Source organism: Nesoenas mayeri, assembly GCF_963082525.1.
Source record: "Nesoenas mayeri genome assembly, chromosome: 22".
In the NCBI taxonomy this organism is placed as follows: Eukaryota; Metazoa; Chordata; class Aves; order Columbiformes; family Columbidae; genus Nesoenas; species Nesoenas mayeri.
Genome location: NC_137572.1, coordinates 5,432,032 through 5,444,963, shown reverse-complemented (window position 1 = coordinate 5,444,963; position 12,932 = coordinate 5,432,032). Strand labels below are relative to the sequence as shown.

At 47.4% G+C, this 12,932-nt stretch overlaps 1 protein-coding gene across 1 annotated transcript in view; it reads right to left on the bottom strand.

Moving 5' to 3' along the window:
• Positions 1-12,932, bottom strand: part of KIRREL3 (kirre like nephrin family adhesion molecule 3) — a gene marked incomplete at both ends in the record, with an annotated part of 215,526 nt that overhangs the window by 18,674 nt on the left and 183,920 nt on the right. Inside the window, 3 exons of the mRNA XM_080357923.1 lie at positions 3,469-3,574; positions 7,931-8,081; positions 9,135-9,292. Of these exons, the coding sequence (XP_080214049.1) occupies positions 3,469-3,574; positions 7,931-8,081; positions 9,135-9,292 (415 nt within the window). The remainder of the gene's footprint in view (positions 1-3,468; positions 3,575-7,930; positions 8,082-9,134; positions 9,293-12,932) is intronic.

Below are 12,932 nucleotides of genomic sequence, written 5' to 3'. Positions count from 1 at the left end.
CCGAGTATATGCATCCACTTCTCATCATCCAACCATCCCTTCAGGCCTCGGCAACCTAATCTGTGAATATATCTGCTGGTAGCTCAATGGAAGAGGCATTCAACTTCAAATACACCTTTTCCCCTGGTATTTCACCTGGGAACGGAGAGGTTGTGCACATCTAGAAGCCCGATTGACCCAGTGAGGCTGATGAGAGACATCAGTTCCCAGTGCCTGGGCCGGTTTCTCCTTCCACCCGATAGTCGTGGCATCAGGAAACAATTCCCAAGACTCTTCCTTCCATCTACCAGCTCTTTGTCATGTAGCAAATCTGTCACTTTCTCCCCCAAGACCAGCAGCCAAAATACCCACAGACCTAGACATAACAGAAAGGGAGGAACTGGGTCTCTTTCCAGTTTGCCCCTTTGCAGCATCAACAAGTCCCATGTTTTTATTTTCCCCCACGCAAAGGCAGAGGAAGGTGAGGACACTGTGTCCCACCAGGTGCATCTGAGCCCCATCACCCTTAGAGAACACCTCTTTAAGAAGCAGTTGAGTTTGGATTAATATTTGATGAGTGACAGTTGGTTCAGAGATAAAACAGTGTTTACCCAACAAGAAGTGTCTTTTCTATAGACCAGAGCACACCAAGCAAACAAACAGATGATGTTCCTGGTGGGATGCTGCGGGCTGGCTCTGAGCTCTGGACATGTGGTCCAGGAAGATCGTCACCGATATTTGGGCAGGTGTCTGTTTGTCCATCAGTCCCATGCTTTATTTTTCAAGTGCAGTGGTCCCCAGAATCAAAATATCCCCCCACACCTCTGCGCTTACAAAAATAACAATATTTGCAAAGGTCTCTGCTGGCCTTGAGGGTGAGAGTGAGATATGGATTATTATTGTGCTGCCTGTACCAACTCCCCCACAATAATCAACACCTGAGGAGCCCGAAAGGCTGAGGGACTCTGCCTCTTGCAATATTCAACTTGCCCATTTTCTTCTGTCGCTTTAAAGATTCTCTTTCTTACCACGAGTGATAAATAATAACAGCGAGGAAAGAAAAGAACGCACCCCACAGACACACAACAGACATCAAAAGCCGGGAGAAGATTGGAAAACAGAGAGATCTGAAGGGAGAAAAGAGGAGCCCTGGTTGTGAGTCGCTTCACATCACCCCGACTTCTGCTGCTATCCATTAATTTTACCCGTCGGCACAGGTGGTGGGACGATGGTGACAGCTAATTACTCTCCCTCTCTTTCCCTTTTGTGCCTGTTTGCTTGCAGTAAAAGCCAGAAAATTCCCAAATTACCCCTTCCCCATCCCAGAATTGTCCACTTCTATGATTAATTAATCCCTATGCAAAAAACCCAACAAGCTGTCCACCCCCCAGCATCACAAGATTTTAAATCCAAAGGGGTTCTGGCTTGATCCCCCATTAGAAAATTTCACCAAGGCCAAACATTTTGCAGAAACCTGAAGATTTTGGATAAAATGTCATTAAAACCCCCCAAAAGATGCAGTGGGGGCTGTAGCTTTCCACTCCGTTTCCAAGAGCAGGTCACCCTAACCAGGTTTTCCTCATGTTAAAACCCACCTGTGTGTGATATATTATATAAAAGAGCATGAAAAAAAACCTCTTAAGGAAAAAGCCACTGCCTTGATTTCATCCAAGCCATGTTCTCTGTGGGGGCAGAAGGAGATTTTTGTCTCCTGGGAATTTACCCCCAGAAAAGGGGATTTATTAGACATTTTTTCCTTTCTCTTCAGGGCCATTTACTGATAAACATATTGGGAGGTATTAAAAAAGAATGTCGGCACAAGACAAAGATCTGGTATCTCTATGTGAGGTTAAGGGAAGCCAGAGGAGACGTATTAGAGTGGTTCTCTCCTGAGGAGACACAAAAAAGAATCAGATTTCCTCTCTGTTGTTTGTTTTTGAGGCAGAATAAGTTCATTTTCACCAGCCACCGAGCTTGTGTTCTGCATTTTCACACCTCCAAGTATCTCGGTCCTGGAGACTCCAAGTTTAAGCGCCAAAAATCTGCCACCTTTACGTATTTAGTGAAGCGTTTTGGGATCTTTTGGAAGCAAAATGAAATCAAGGACGTAGCCTTCCCTGGATAGTCCCCTGCTTAATTTTCCTCCTAGCTGTAAATACAAAACCAGGGCTATTTGTATCTTTGACATTAATTGACTTCTCGAATTAATAACTCTTCTGTGTAACCAGGAACGCAATTATTGCTTTGTTGTGCCGGAAGGAATCGCTCCTGCCAGCAAACTCGATTGTGCTAATTAAGCTGTACGAGCCCAACAGGAGGTGGGTCATGGTGACCTGTCCCCAGAGGTGCCTCCTCCATTATCATCAACTGCAAACCCAGAACCGATTGCACGCTCGTGCCTGTGTGCTCAGAACTTCAAGGCAGTTTTCCATACTCATATTCTTGTTGGATTAGACCAATAAATCTTTGAGAAAAAGGGGTGTTTCCTAATGCTGGCAGCCCCCACACCCCACTCCGAGCTCACTGGAGCAATGATTGAAGATCCCAAGTGGTAACAATGACCCTATGCACTCAAGGAGAGTGTTCCACTCAAGGAGAACATCCCACTCAAGAACATTCCATTCAAGGAGAATGTCCCACTCAAGGAGAATGTCCTACTCAAGGAGAGCCCATCCTCTGTGTCCCTCCATGTCTCCAGCCCTGGGATCTCTGCTCTGGCTCAAGCTCTGCTCCACTCTCCTGGGCTTAGAGATGCTCATGGCAGGTGCTTAAGGGTTACACAGAGACGGCAATGGAGTTGTATTTTTCAAATCATAAAAGGGTAGGCAAAAAAATGTAAAAAAAGGAATTTTCCCATAATAGACTTTTCACTCAGCACGCTTTGCTCGTTATGTCCCCAAACAGATGGCTCCGCCAGCTCGGTGCCAGGACTCTCAATCCACTCCAAACGCCAATGAATCTCTGAACAAGGACATGCTGCATGCAGCAAAAATGCAGCAGACGGCCCAACGTGGAGGCAACTGAAGCCTCTCACCGTGAAACAACATCATCAAGGCAAGAGCAGCGTCAGGGATCATTGGGGAGGGGATGCTGGGAAAAGGATAAGGCCAGAGCAGGTCTCTGCTGCTCTGGGGGATCAGGGTCCAGCCATTGCATCTCTAGCCATGGTGATGAGCTGGAATCATCACCAAGTTGTGACAGAGATGTCACCAGAAACCGCAGCTGGAGCTGCCCAGGGAAGTGGTGGAGTCACCATCCCTAGAGATGTTTAACAGACACGTAGATGAGGTTCTTAGGGACACGATTTAGTGCTGGAGTCAGGTTAATGGTTGGACTTGATGACCTTGAGGGTCTCTTCCAACCAAAATCATTCTGATTCTACGAGTGCTCTTGGGTGACCTGAAGGAGATAATTTCGCATGGTGGGGAGCACGAGAAGCTCTTGATAGATGGAGATACATGGTGCTGGCAAGTGGGACAGCTGCCTTACCTGTACTGGGTGACGGCGGGGTTGGCCTTGGCCGAGCAGTGGAATTTGACAGTGTTGTCCTCCAGGACCGGCTGCGGCTCCACCGACAAGTTCACCAGGGGGGGATCTGCAAAGAGAAGGAGATAAAACCCATGAGCGACCCCCAGAAGCTTCTGAGGCTGGGAAGCACTTTCTGAGTCTAGAAAGGAAAATTTGGTCATGATAAAAACATGGCAAAAGCCTTGAGACTCCTTGAGTCTGTGAGACGATGCTCAGGGCTTACTAAGACAGGCTCGTGTCACGCACACTGCTCTCGTCTTGGAGAACACCAGTAAATAAGGCAGAAAGAGGAGTCGCGCAAATCATTCGATGCAGCATTTCACATCAAAAACGTTAACGCCAGCACCAGTTCCTGTTTCAGGAAATCAACTCTCTTGCTTTGAAAAGCTCCCGTTTAATATCGTGCTGGGTAATGATGATCTTTTGTCTATCTGCTAACATGAAAGTGGCATTTCTGCTCTTTCATCAGCTTAATCATCGGTGCCAAGCCCTTAGTTGTGTCATAGGCCCTTCAGCTTTTCCAATTGGTGCTCAGTTTCTCTTCTTTTTACATAATAAGCATCTAAATGCTTTAGTGACAAACAAAATTTAGGAGAGAACTGATGAAAGAAAGCCAGAAGAGAAAAGATTGCGATGTTTAGGTGGGGAATAAGACTATCCAGAGTCGTTTTGATTTTTCGTGTTGTCTGAGAGGGGATATTAATGGATTAATGCCTTAGGGACACAGTTTGGTGCCTTAAGGACATGGTTTAGTGCCTTAGGGATACGGTTTGGTGCCTTAGGGACATGGGTTAGTGCCTTAAGGACATGGTTTGGTGCCTTAGGGACTCGGTTTAGAGGGGGACTTGCCAGTGTTGGGTTAACGGTTGGACTCGGTGATCTTAAAGGTCTTTTCCAACCTAAATGATTCTATTATTTCATGATTTTATGATGCTCCATTTGCTCCATTTTATGATGCCCCACCGGAGCCCCACTTTGTCGCCAGCAAAGCCACCTGCCTCCTCGATGGGGAAATGATGACGGGGAAATTATAGGTATTTTCAATTTACCCTAATCTCAATTTTTAAAATGTGCAACTCAAATGACAATAAAGATGAGCACAGTTGGGAATAGAAATGAGCTTCCCTAACAGAACAGCCTAGAGATATTTAGTGGGCTCCTAATTCATTTGCAGGCATCCTGACACGTCCCTATTGTTAGACAACAACAGCTAATCACCTTCCTTTGTTAAGTATGAATCACAGTTCTCTTTAGTAGCTTCCCCATTGTTTGATGGTTTAGTAGCTGTGCCTGCGATTTCCAGAGGAGCCGCTTTGTATTAAAATGAGCCCAGCTCCCTCCTGCACTCAAAATAAAATAATAATAAAAAAGGGAAAAAAAAAAAGAGCAAAGGAAATGAATTAAAGGCTTTGATCTTGCCTTTCACAAATGGGATTGGGGTTTCTAATATTGCAGTAGCCGCGGATGGCGTGGATTTGTGTGTGCGAGCGCGTTTCGGGGTATTTTAGAGATGGGAAGAAAAAAAAAGAGCCAAATTGTAACTCATCAGAACGTAATTCCACTTGGTTACAATTATAATTCCTGCCTGCCTTCTTGTAATTAATTTGAATGATGGAATCAGCTAGAGCCAGCCCACAGGTGGCCGGGAGGAGAGCGTGTGTGCAAATGCTCGCATGGCCGGGTACCTCGTGTCCCTGGAAGCAGCTCGCTCTGGGTACCAGCAGCATCCCAGGGGACCAGCGGCATCCTGGGGGACCAGCATCCCTCTCGGGAAACACCATCATCCTGGGGGACCAGTGTCCCTCTGCGGGACCAGCATCACCCCAGGGAACCAGCATCCCTTTGAGGAACCAGCATCCCTTGAGGGAACCATCATCCCGGGGGCACCAGCATCATCCCGGGGGACCAGAATCCCTACAGGGGACCAGCATCCCTCCCCACCAGCTGTGCAGGCACCAAGACACCTGAGTAAACCCCTCAACTCCCACTATTTTAGATTATCCCTTGGGAAATGTTCACTGGGGTCACAGGCTGAGAGCTCTACCAGCTCTTGGGCCGCCAGGTTCTGACCCCTCTCTGTGCTCCGCTGCCTTCCCAAGCCTCTGAATCCCAAAACAGGAGGAATGAGGAGCTAGAAGCAGCTTGAGATGCCTCTTCAGCCCCGGGCTTTCACACTCCCTGTCGGGAACCACAAAAGGGAATCAAACACTCCAATACTACAAGGATAAACGCAGCAGGAGACCCTGGGTTTGCTCATCACCCCTGTTCACAGGCCCTGAACCTTCTTCTGACTGCAAAAAATCCAGATGCAGTCAAATCCCTTCTTGCCACATAAAAAAAAAGGTGTAAAAATGAGCGACTGCATCTGTGTGCTCAGAGGTTTGGAGCAAATGGCTTTGGATAAGCAATAACCCCGCTCCTCCCCATCCCAGGATGTGTGTTTCCACGGAGCCCCCGCACTCTGGCAGTATAAATAGTTTATAGCGTATCAAACTATTAAACATGATTTTAATCCCACTTGTGATGTTCGGCGCACAACTCACAGGAGGTTGACTTTGATGTGGCTGGTGGAAGGGAAATCACATCGAACAGATGTTCCAGCTGGAGTCGCTTAGTGTTTCCATTACAGACCCTGCTCTGGGTTGGTTTGTTTTTTAATTCCTTCCCTCCCCCCTCCCCATTTTTAAACTCTTTTTGGAATGGGAAGGTTTTATGACTCAGCTATTTCATCAATGGTAAGACTGGCAGATTGATGGGAGCCAAACTTCAACTCTGCATTAGCCAGAAGAGAATATTCTCTCCCATCACACACACGCACCCTGCGTAGAAAAGAAACCATTTCCTTGCCGAGCGTGAGCATTTTTGATGCTCTTTTGAGTTGCAAAAGGAAAGGAAAGCAGGAGTGATTTACCAGGTTGCTGCTTCCTGGGAGGGATTATTTTTGCTTCCCTGGGTTTATTTTCCAAACTGTGTAGCTGGGCAACGTTTGCTAGGGTGCAAAGAACCGCGGTGGAGAGATGCGGGTTGTGCCAGGCTGGGGCAAGCTCGGCAGCCAACAATCGCTGCCTCTTTCCTTATTCTCGCACAAAACACTTAAGTTTTTATCCCCAAAAGGTGCTGTTTCTCTGCCAGATGTTGGAATAAGGGTGCAGAGGGCTACGCAGCCTACCTTATCATTGCAGCAAGGACAGCTCCCCAGGAGAAATGAGCAGCACAGATAAGTTTTGCTCAAGAAAAATACCTTTAGCTCTTTGCAAAGTCCTTGTGGTTGGGAGCGAAGCCCGATGGAGTGGGCAGCACCTTCAGCATGCGTGTGGACAAAATCCACCCCACCGCAGGCTGGTTAATCCATCTTGACATTTCCCACCCCTCCATCACCCATCCAGGTCTGGGAAATTGATATCCTCATTAAGAACAACACACTTCTAATGGCTGGATAGGTCGTTATTATTATTACTTCCACAGCGTGGAGTGTTTAATGGCTCGGAGTGGAAATCGGGTGTTTTTTATTGGGTTTTTCTCTTTTTCAACGCAGATTCTGCCAGGATGCGGCTCACGTCTCCCACCCCGTGTTGTACACCATGTCTCTGGCTCCTTGTTGTTCACGAGGACGCGCGTGCATCTCATTGTAACTGTGAAATAACCCGTGTTATTATCTCATTTTATGTGGCTGGTGCTGTCCTGGCGACCCGAGAGCCTGTTAATCTTCCTGCAGCGAAAGCTGGAAGTCTGAAATGGGTGTATTTTCTGCCATGCTTGAGTTTGTTCAGCCAGTTTTAATTGGGCTCTGGAAAGCAGCTGGCGTGCTAATATCGAACACCACGCGTTCGCAAATTGTTGGTAAATACAGCTGCAGGGATTGTGTGTGCGGATGAAGCCGGGGATGAGCAGCAGCTCTTGCAGGGGAGTGGGGAAAAGAGCTGTGAAATGTGGATTTCTGAGGAAGGGAGATTTTTCTTCATGGATTTGCGGTAAAGGGGGAATGATATTGCTCTCAACACACACCTGTCCCCTTCAGATAGCGATTGACATTGGCTTTATTTTACAAGAGGGAGAATTCCCACCCACCAGGTGCCTAACACGCTGTCTCGGTGGAGAGTAATACAAAAAACTTGCTGTAAAACAGCTTATGAGACTGAAAACATGCTTTTTGTACCAGAAATCTTCATGGGTCATGCCCAGGGATGCTATTTCTGCTGCTTTTCCTCAAAATCACTGACATGAGACACAAAAGATGTCCCTGTGAGGGTTTGTGTCCATCTGGTGCCCCAGGGAGCTCAAGGGAGACAAGTTCTACCTCTGACTGCACCCTGCCAGTAGATCCCAGTAAAGGGAAACCCCCACATCCCAGTATCCCACTCGTGACCGGAGTCGGACCCACATGGGCAGCCCCGGGGTGGTGATAGAGACTCCGTGTACTCACGTTGGATGTCGATGGTGACCGAGGTCTCCTTCCCGCTGGGAACGGCTTTGTTGGTGGCACGGCAGACGATGCTCTCGCCGTTCTCGATGTCGGAGGGTGCGAGGAAAAGGGTGCTCATGATGCTCTCCCTCTTGCCGTCGCGGAGAAGTGTCTGCGGGGCAGAAATAGGGGTGAGAAAAGGTAATAACCACTGCGATGGATACTGGAGGATTTTGGCTCCTCAGGGCCAGGTCTGAGCATTCTACAGTGGAGAAGGTGGCTTGGGATGAGCAGGAAAAGTTATAAACAACTGCATGTCAATGGCTTTGGGTCTTAATTAATTCCACTTGACTGGAGAGAGGGAGAGGCCAGTTCTCCCTGGTTTTAATTAGCACTGCCTCTTGTGTGGGGAGATGGGGTGATTCCCCCTCTCACCCATCAGCAGAGGTATCAATGTGCTCTGCAGAGTGACAGGTAGGAGGAAATAAAGAGGTTTTTGTCTCTATCGGGATGTTGCTGGAACGAGGGTGGGTGGAAGCAGAGGGTGAAATGTTCATTAAAACACTTTCAGGAGCTTCGAGAGGGATGCCTTTGACTCTCGGCTTTGAAGTTTGCTCGCGTTACAAATGGCTGCAAACTGACCCATTTTACGTCTCTTGTTTTGTTCTTGAGAAATTTCCATTAGAAATGTCAAGTGTTACCGAATCATCAGCACTTACCAGCCGTCAGGCATCTGTAAACAGGAGAATGTGTGGGTACCCATTCTGAGTACGCTGTTGATTGCTCTTTGATGTTGTCTTTTATGACCCAATAAAGGCTTTTCTGTTTAAATTTAAAAAATGCCAACAACTCTGATTTTTTCACGGAAAATTGCTGTTGGGTGGGATGTATGTCACTGTGACCACTTTTGATCTGGAGATTCTGCTCCAGCCAAAGCTGGGTCTATGCAATACCAATATTGCACCCAGGTGGGATTTTTCGGGGGGAGAAGTGGGTGTGCCAGGCGATTATAAGCTATGAGAGGGTACAAAAGAGCAGCTAAATTCAGAGCATTTTGGTAACAACTTGTAGTTTTTTGACTGCATCCTCCATCCTCTCCATCAGGGAGGTTGTTGGGGTGGGGGCCTCACCTCTGTAGATATTTTGGAGCTGTATCAAGAGCAGTTCCAGGCCTAGGACCCCCTTTTTAAGCAAAAGAGCCCAATGTGTCCCCATCCCACCTCACCTTGGAGTAGGTGGCTCCGTTGACGACTTCTCCTTTGCGCATCCAGGCGATGGAGGCAGCCGGCTTGGCGTTGTCCGCGTGGCATGTCAGGTTGAGGGGGTCTCCTGCTCTCAGGCTGATTATGGGGCCCCCCATAATGATGGGATCATCTGGAGGAACTGCAAAGAGACAGCACAAAGGAGATAAAGTCATTTATTTGCACTAAACCATCCTGTGGTTTCTGGGGGGCTTTTTTGGACCGGACGGTGACATCTCAGACCTCTGGAGATGGTTGCGACGGGGCTGTGGCACCATCCAAAATTGCAAATTGGGAGGTAGGTGGGTGCGATTTGGAGTAGGTGCTCAGAAGAACTGAATTTGGACCATCATCTGTCATATTTATTGGGGGAAACCAGCTTATTACGGGTGTCAGGAGGGTGGTTTCCTTTGAAGAAAGGGATGGAGGGAGCCCTGAGCTTTGATTTCCCTGTCGCTTTTGCTCGCTGTGCAGAAAGTTGTGAATCTCGCGTGGTTCAGTCGGGCTCCCTCTCGCCATGGCGAGTCTTTTAAGTGTCTCCCCTCTGTGAAAGCAGATTTTTGGCCGGGGGGCATCGAGGAGATGTTTAAGATCTTGACTTTGCTTTGAAACCAGTTCAACCTGACAGCCCTGGATTCTCATTACAGGATGTGGCATCGCATGGACTCCGGGCATCTCTGTGGCTTTTTCTTCATGTCAGAGACAAGGAGGGATGGAAATAAAGCAGGAGATGAGGGGCCACCTGAGCATCATCTTCTCTTGAACCACCACCAGCACCATAAGAGATGAAAAATTCACCTTTCATCTCTGCTCTGGAGGTGAAGAGACATCTGAGAGACTGTCTTTGCAATAAAACACAGGTTTTGCTGCAGATAAATGTGCTGTACAGGCACTTTATGTCGTGTTTTGGGGGCTCTGGGGACCCAAAGAGCATTGGGAAGCCATCAGATGTGGAGGGCACAGTGGAAAACATCCCTATGGCCTGAAAATAAAATATAAACTATATTAGCAAGGAAATTCTGGCTTCACAGGCAGCTCAGAAACAGGCGGTGAGAGCTCCCCATCCTCCAGCATCCTCACTGAGGGGACGCAGATGGGGAGAACTTGCCAGTTTTCCACCAAAATGGAACTTTTTTGTTAAATTCAGGGCTGTGTGAAGTCCCAATTCCTGACTCTCCTCTTTTAGACCCTTCATGGCACCTGGGACAATACAAATCAGTTTAGAAACCTGGCTTGAGATGGGATCCTCTTCCCAACAACCCCCCACCTGCTTTCTGCAAATAACAAGCATGCAACGCTTGAAGGTTTTTCCCTGAATTTTGACTCATTCATTTATCATCTTTCCTTCTCTCTGGGGGAAAGAAGCAGAAGAAAGAAGAGGACACAACTGAAAACCTTATTGAAGACCTCGTGGGACCTTCTTCTACTGAAACTAAGGAGGAAAAGGAGCATTTTGATCTGTTCACCACAAAACTTTTCATCCCAACCAACGCATCTTTAAGTGAGTGTCTTCCTAACATCAATTTAAAGTATGACCTGCATCCTCCTCTCTCAAACACAGATGGTGTTTTGATTAATTTTGGTTGGAAAAGACCCTCAAGATCATCGATTCCAACCATTAACACATCACCAGTACTAAACCATGTCCTTAAGAACCTCATCAATTCAATTAATCTCAATTAACACCATCCTTAGCCACCGCAGTACAACCAGTCGCTGTACATGCCCTGTTTTTGCACATCCAGGGCCTAACTGGGACTTAAAAGTTGTAAGTGGAGCTGCCAGGATGGAGGTTCAGCCTGGGTGAGGTTAAACCAGGACTAGGGTGGAGCTCCCGGATTAAGGGCAAAACCAGGAGATGCTAAAGACGCAAGAAGGGATCTGATGTTCAGCATGACTTTGATGTGGAGGATTGGGGACGAGGTGATCAAGGAAAGGTGGAGAAGTTGGTAAATCCTTAAGAAGATGCAATTCGCAAAGCCCATCAAAATTCATTAATTTTAACTGGAAAGATAATTTACACCAAGGCGTAGGCCAGAGATATTATTCATTACCTCCACCACCCTCTGCAAGATTATTATTTAGGATGATTCAGCCTCTGAATTGGCAAAAGCAGAGCGAGAATCCACAAAACCCACCACTAATTCAAAAAAAAACCCAACGCACCACAACAAAAAATGAAAACTACAACCTCAAACCCTCTGATGACTATTTTGTTTGGCCCATCACTATGAAAATAATCTGCGAATTCCTCGTTGTGCGATTCTCCCTAATGCTGAGCGCTGGCTTTGGGCTTATTAAGGCGCGACTTAAGTGCAAGCAAGCGCTGAGTTTAGCGTCGCCGGGGGAAATCTGCTCCTTGTCTATTGCTCCCGGAGCAGGAGGCGTGTGATGAGCAGAGAGTCGCCAGCAGAACCTTTAGCAAGTTTATTAAACCTTTGTGGGGCTGCGAATGCCAGAGATTTGGGTCTGTCCCGGTAGTTTTGCAGCTCAGCATTAAAAGAGTGGGAAGAGGGAGATGCAAATGCAGATTTTAAGCAGAGCCAAACCAAATAAATGAGTTTTTGCTCTTTCTGTATCTTTTTTTTGCCCTGTCAAGTACTGCAATCAACACAGAGCATTAGGAATGAACCCAGAGGCAACTTCTGTGGCGGAAAAGGGAAGCAAATGAAAAAAAAAGCCGGTATTCTTAATTTACTCCGGTTAATTTTAGCTTAATTTGATCACAATGTTCTTCTGTAAATATCGGCCCTCCTTTAATAAGCCAGCAGAGGCTGCGATTGCGATGTAATCACCCGGTGGATCGTAAAAGACTTTCTGCGTTAATTGTGAGGAGGAACCGGAGCTATTCTGCAGCAGGTATGGGACTGCAAAGAGAGATAATTATAACCAGAGCTAATTAGTAATTATAACAGGCCTCTCCTTGAAATTGCATTTTTTAGTTAAATATTCCCCTGGTTCTCCTAAAAAACTTCAGTGCTGATGTCAGGAGCATCATGGGTGATGACAAGGGGTGATAGGTCACCCGTGTCCTCGTCCTGGTAGGTGATGGAGAATCTCAGCGCTGGTTTCTAGGGAAGTGAGGGAGTTTGACCAATAAACCTGTGAGGCAGAGCAGCGACAGGAGAGGGTGCTCTTGCATCTTGCGATGGATGTGCTGAGGGATGCGGGGTCCTGGCACGGGGATGAGGGGACCTTTCACTTCCCCAGGGAAGCTCCGTCTCCCCAGGGATGCTCCATCTCCGGAGCCTGCGGAAATCAGAAAAGCTTTAGATGAGACGGGAAAAACAGGAGCCACGGAAGCTGAGAAACGGGCAGAAATGGCTCCGATTGCGTTTTTGAGTTGTGCAAACGGGCATAAACCCCCAAAACTCTGTCCAGAAAAGAGCTCAGGGGTCCTGGCCACTAAGACACCATGTTGTCACAGGAGGCGTCTAAGCCCTGGTGTGGAAACGGGGACACGCACACCCCGGGTGGCAATTTTCAAGGCAGGTGGCTTTGAAAGAAATGGCTTTGTTCCTATGGAGATCTTGCCCAAATCACTCTTTTTTTTCAGTTCGATTGTAGCGACATCCTTCGTTCCAAAAGGGAAAACTTTTCAAACCTTTGCAATTTTCCCCTTCCAGCCTTCTTAATGCCTTTGCACCGCTCAAAGGTACCTTTGAACAGCACGAGGAAGCAAAAGTTGCTCTGAGTCTTGCCAGGAAAAGCAGCAGAGCAGCAACCAGAACAGCTCTGAGGAGCCTGGGCGTGAAAATCCTCACTTCGGATCGAACGGAAGG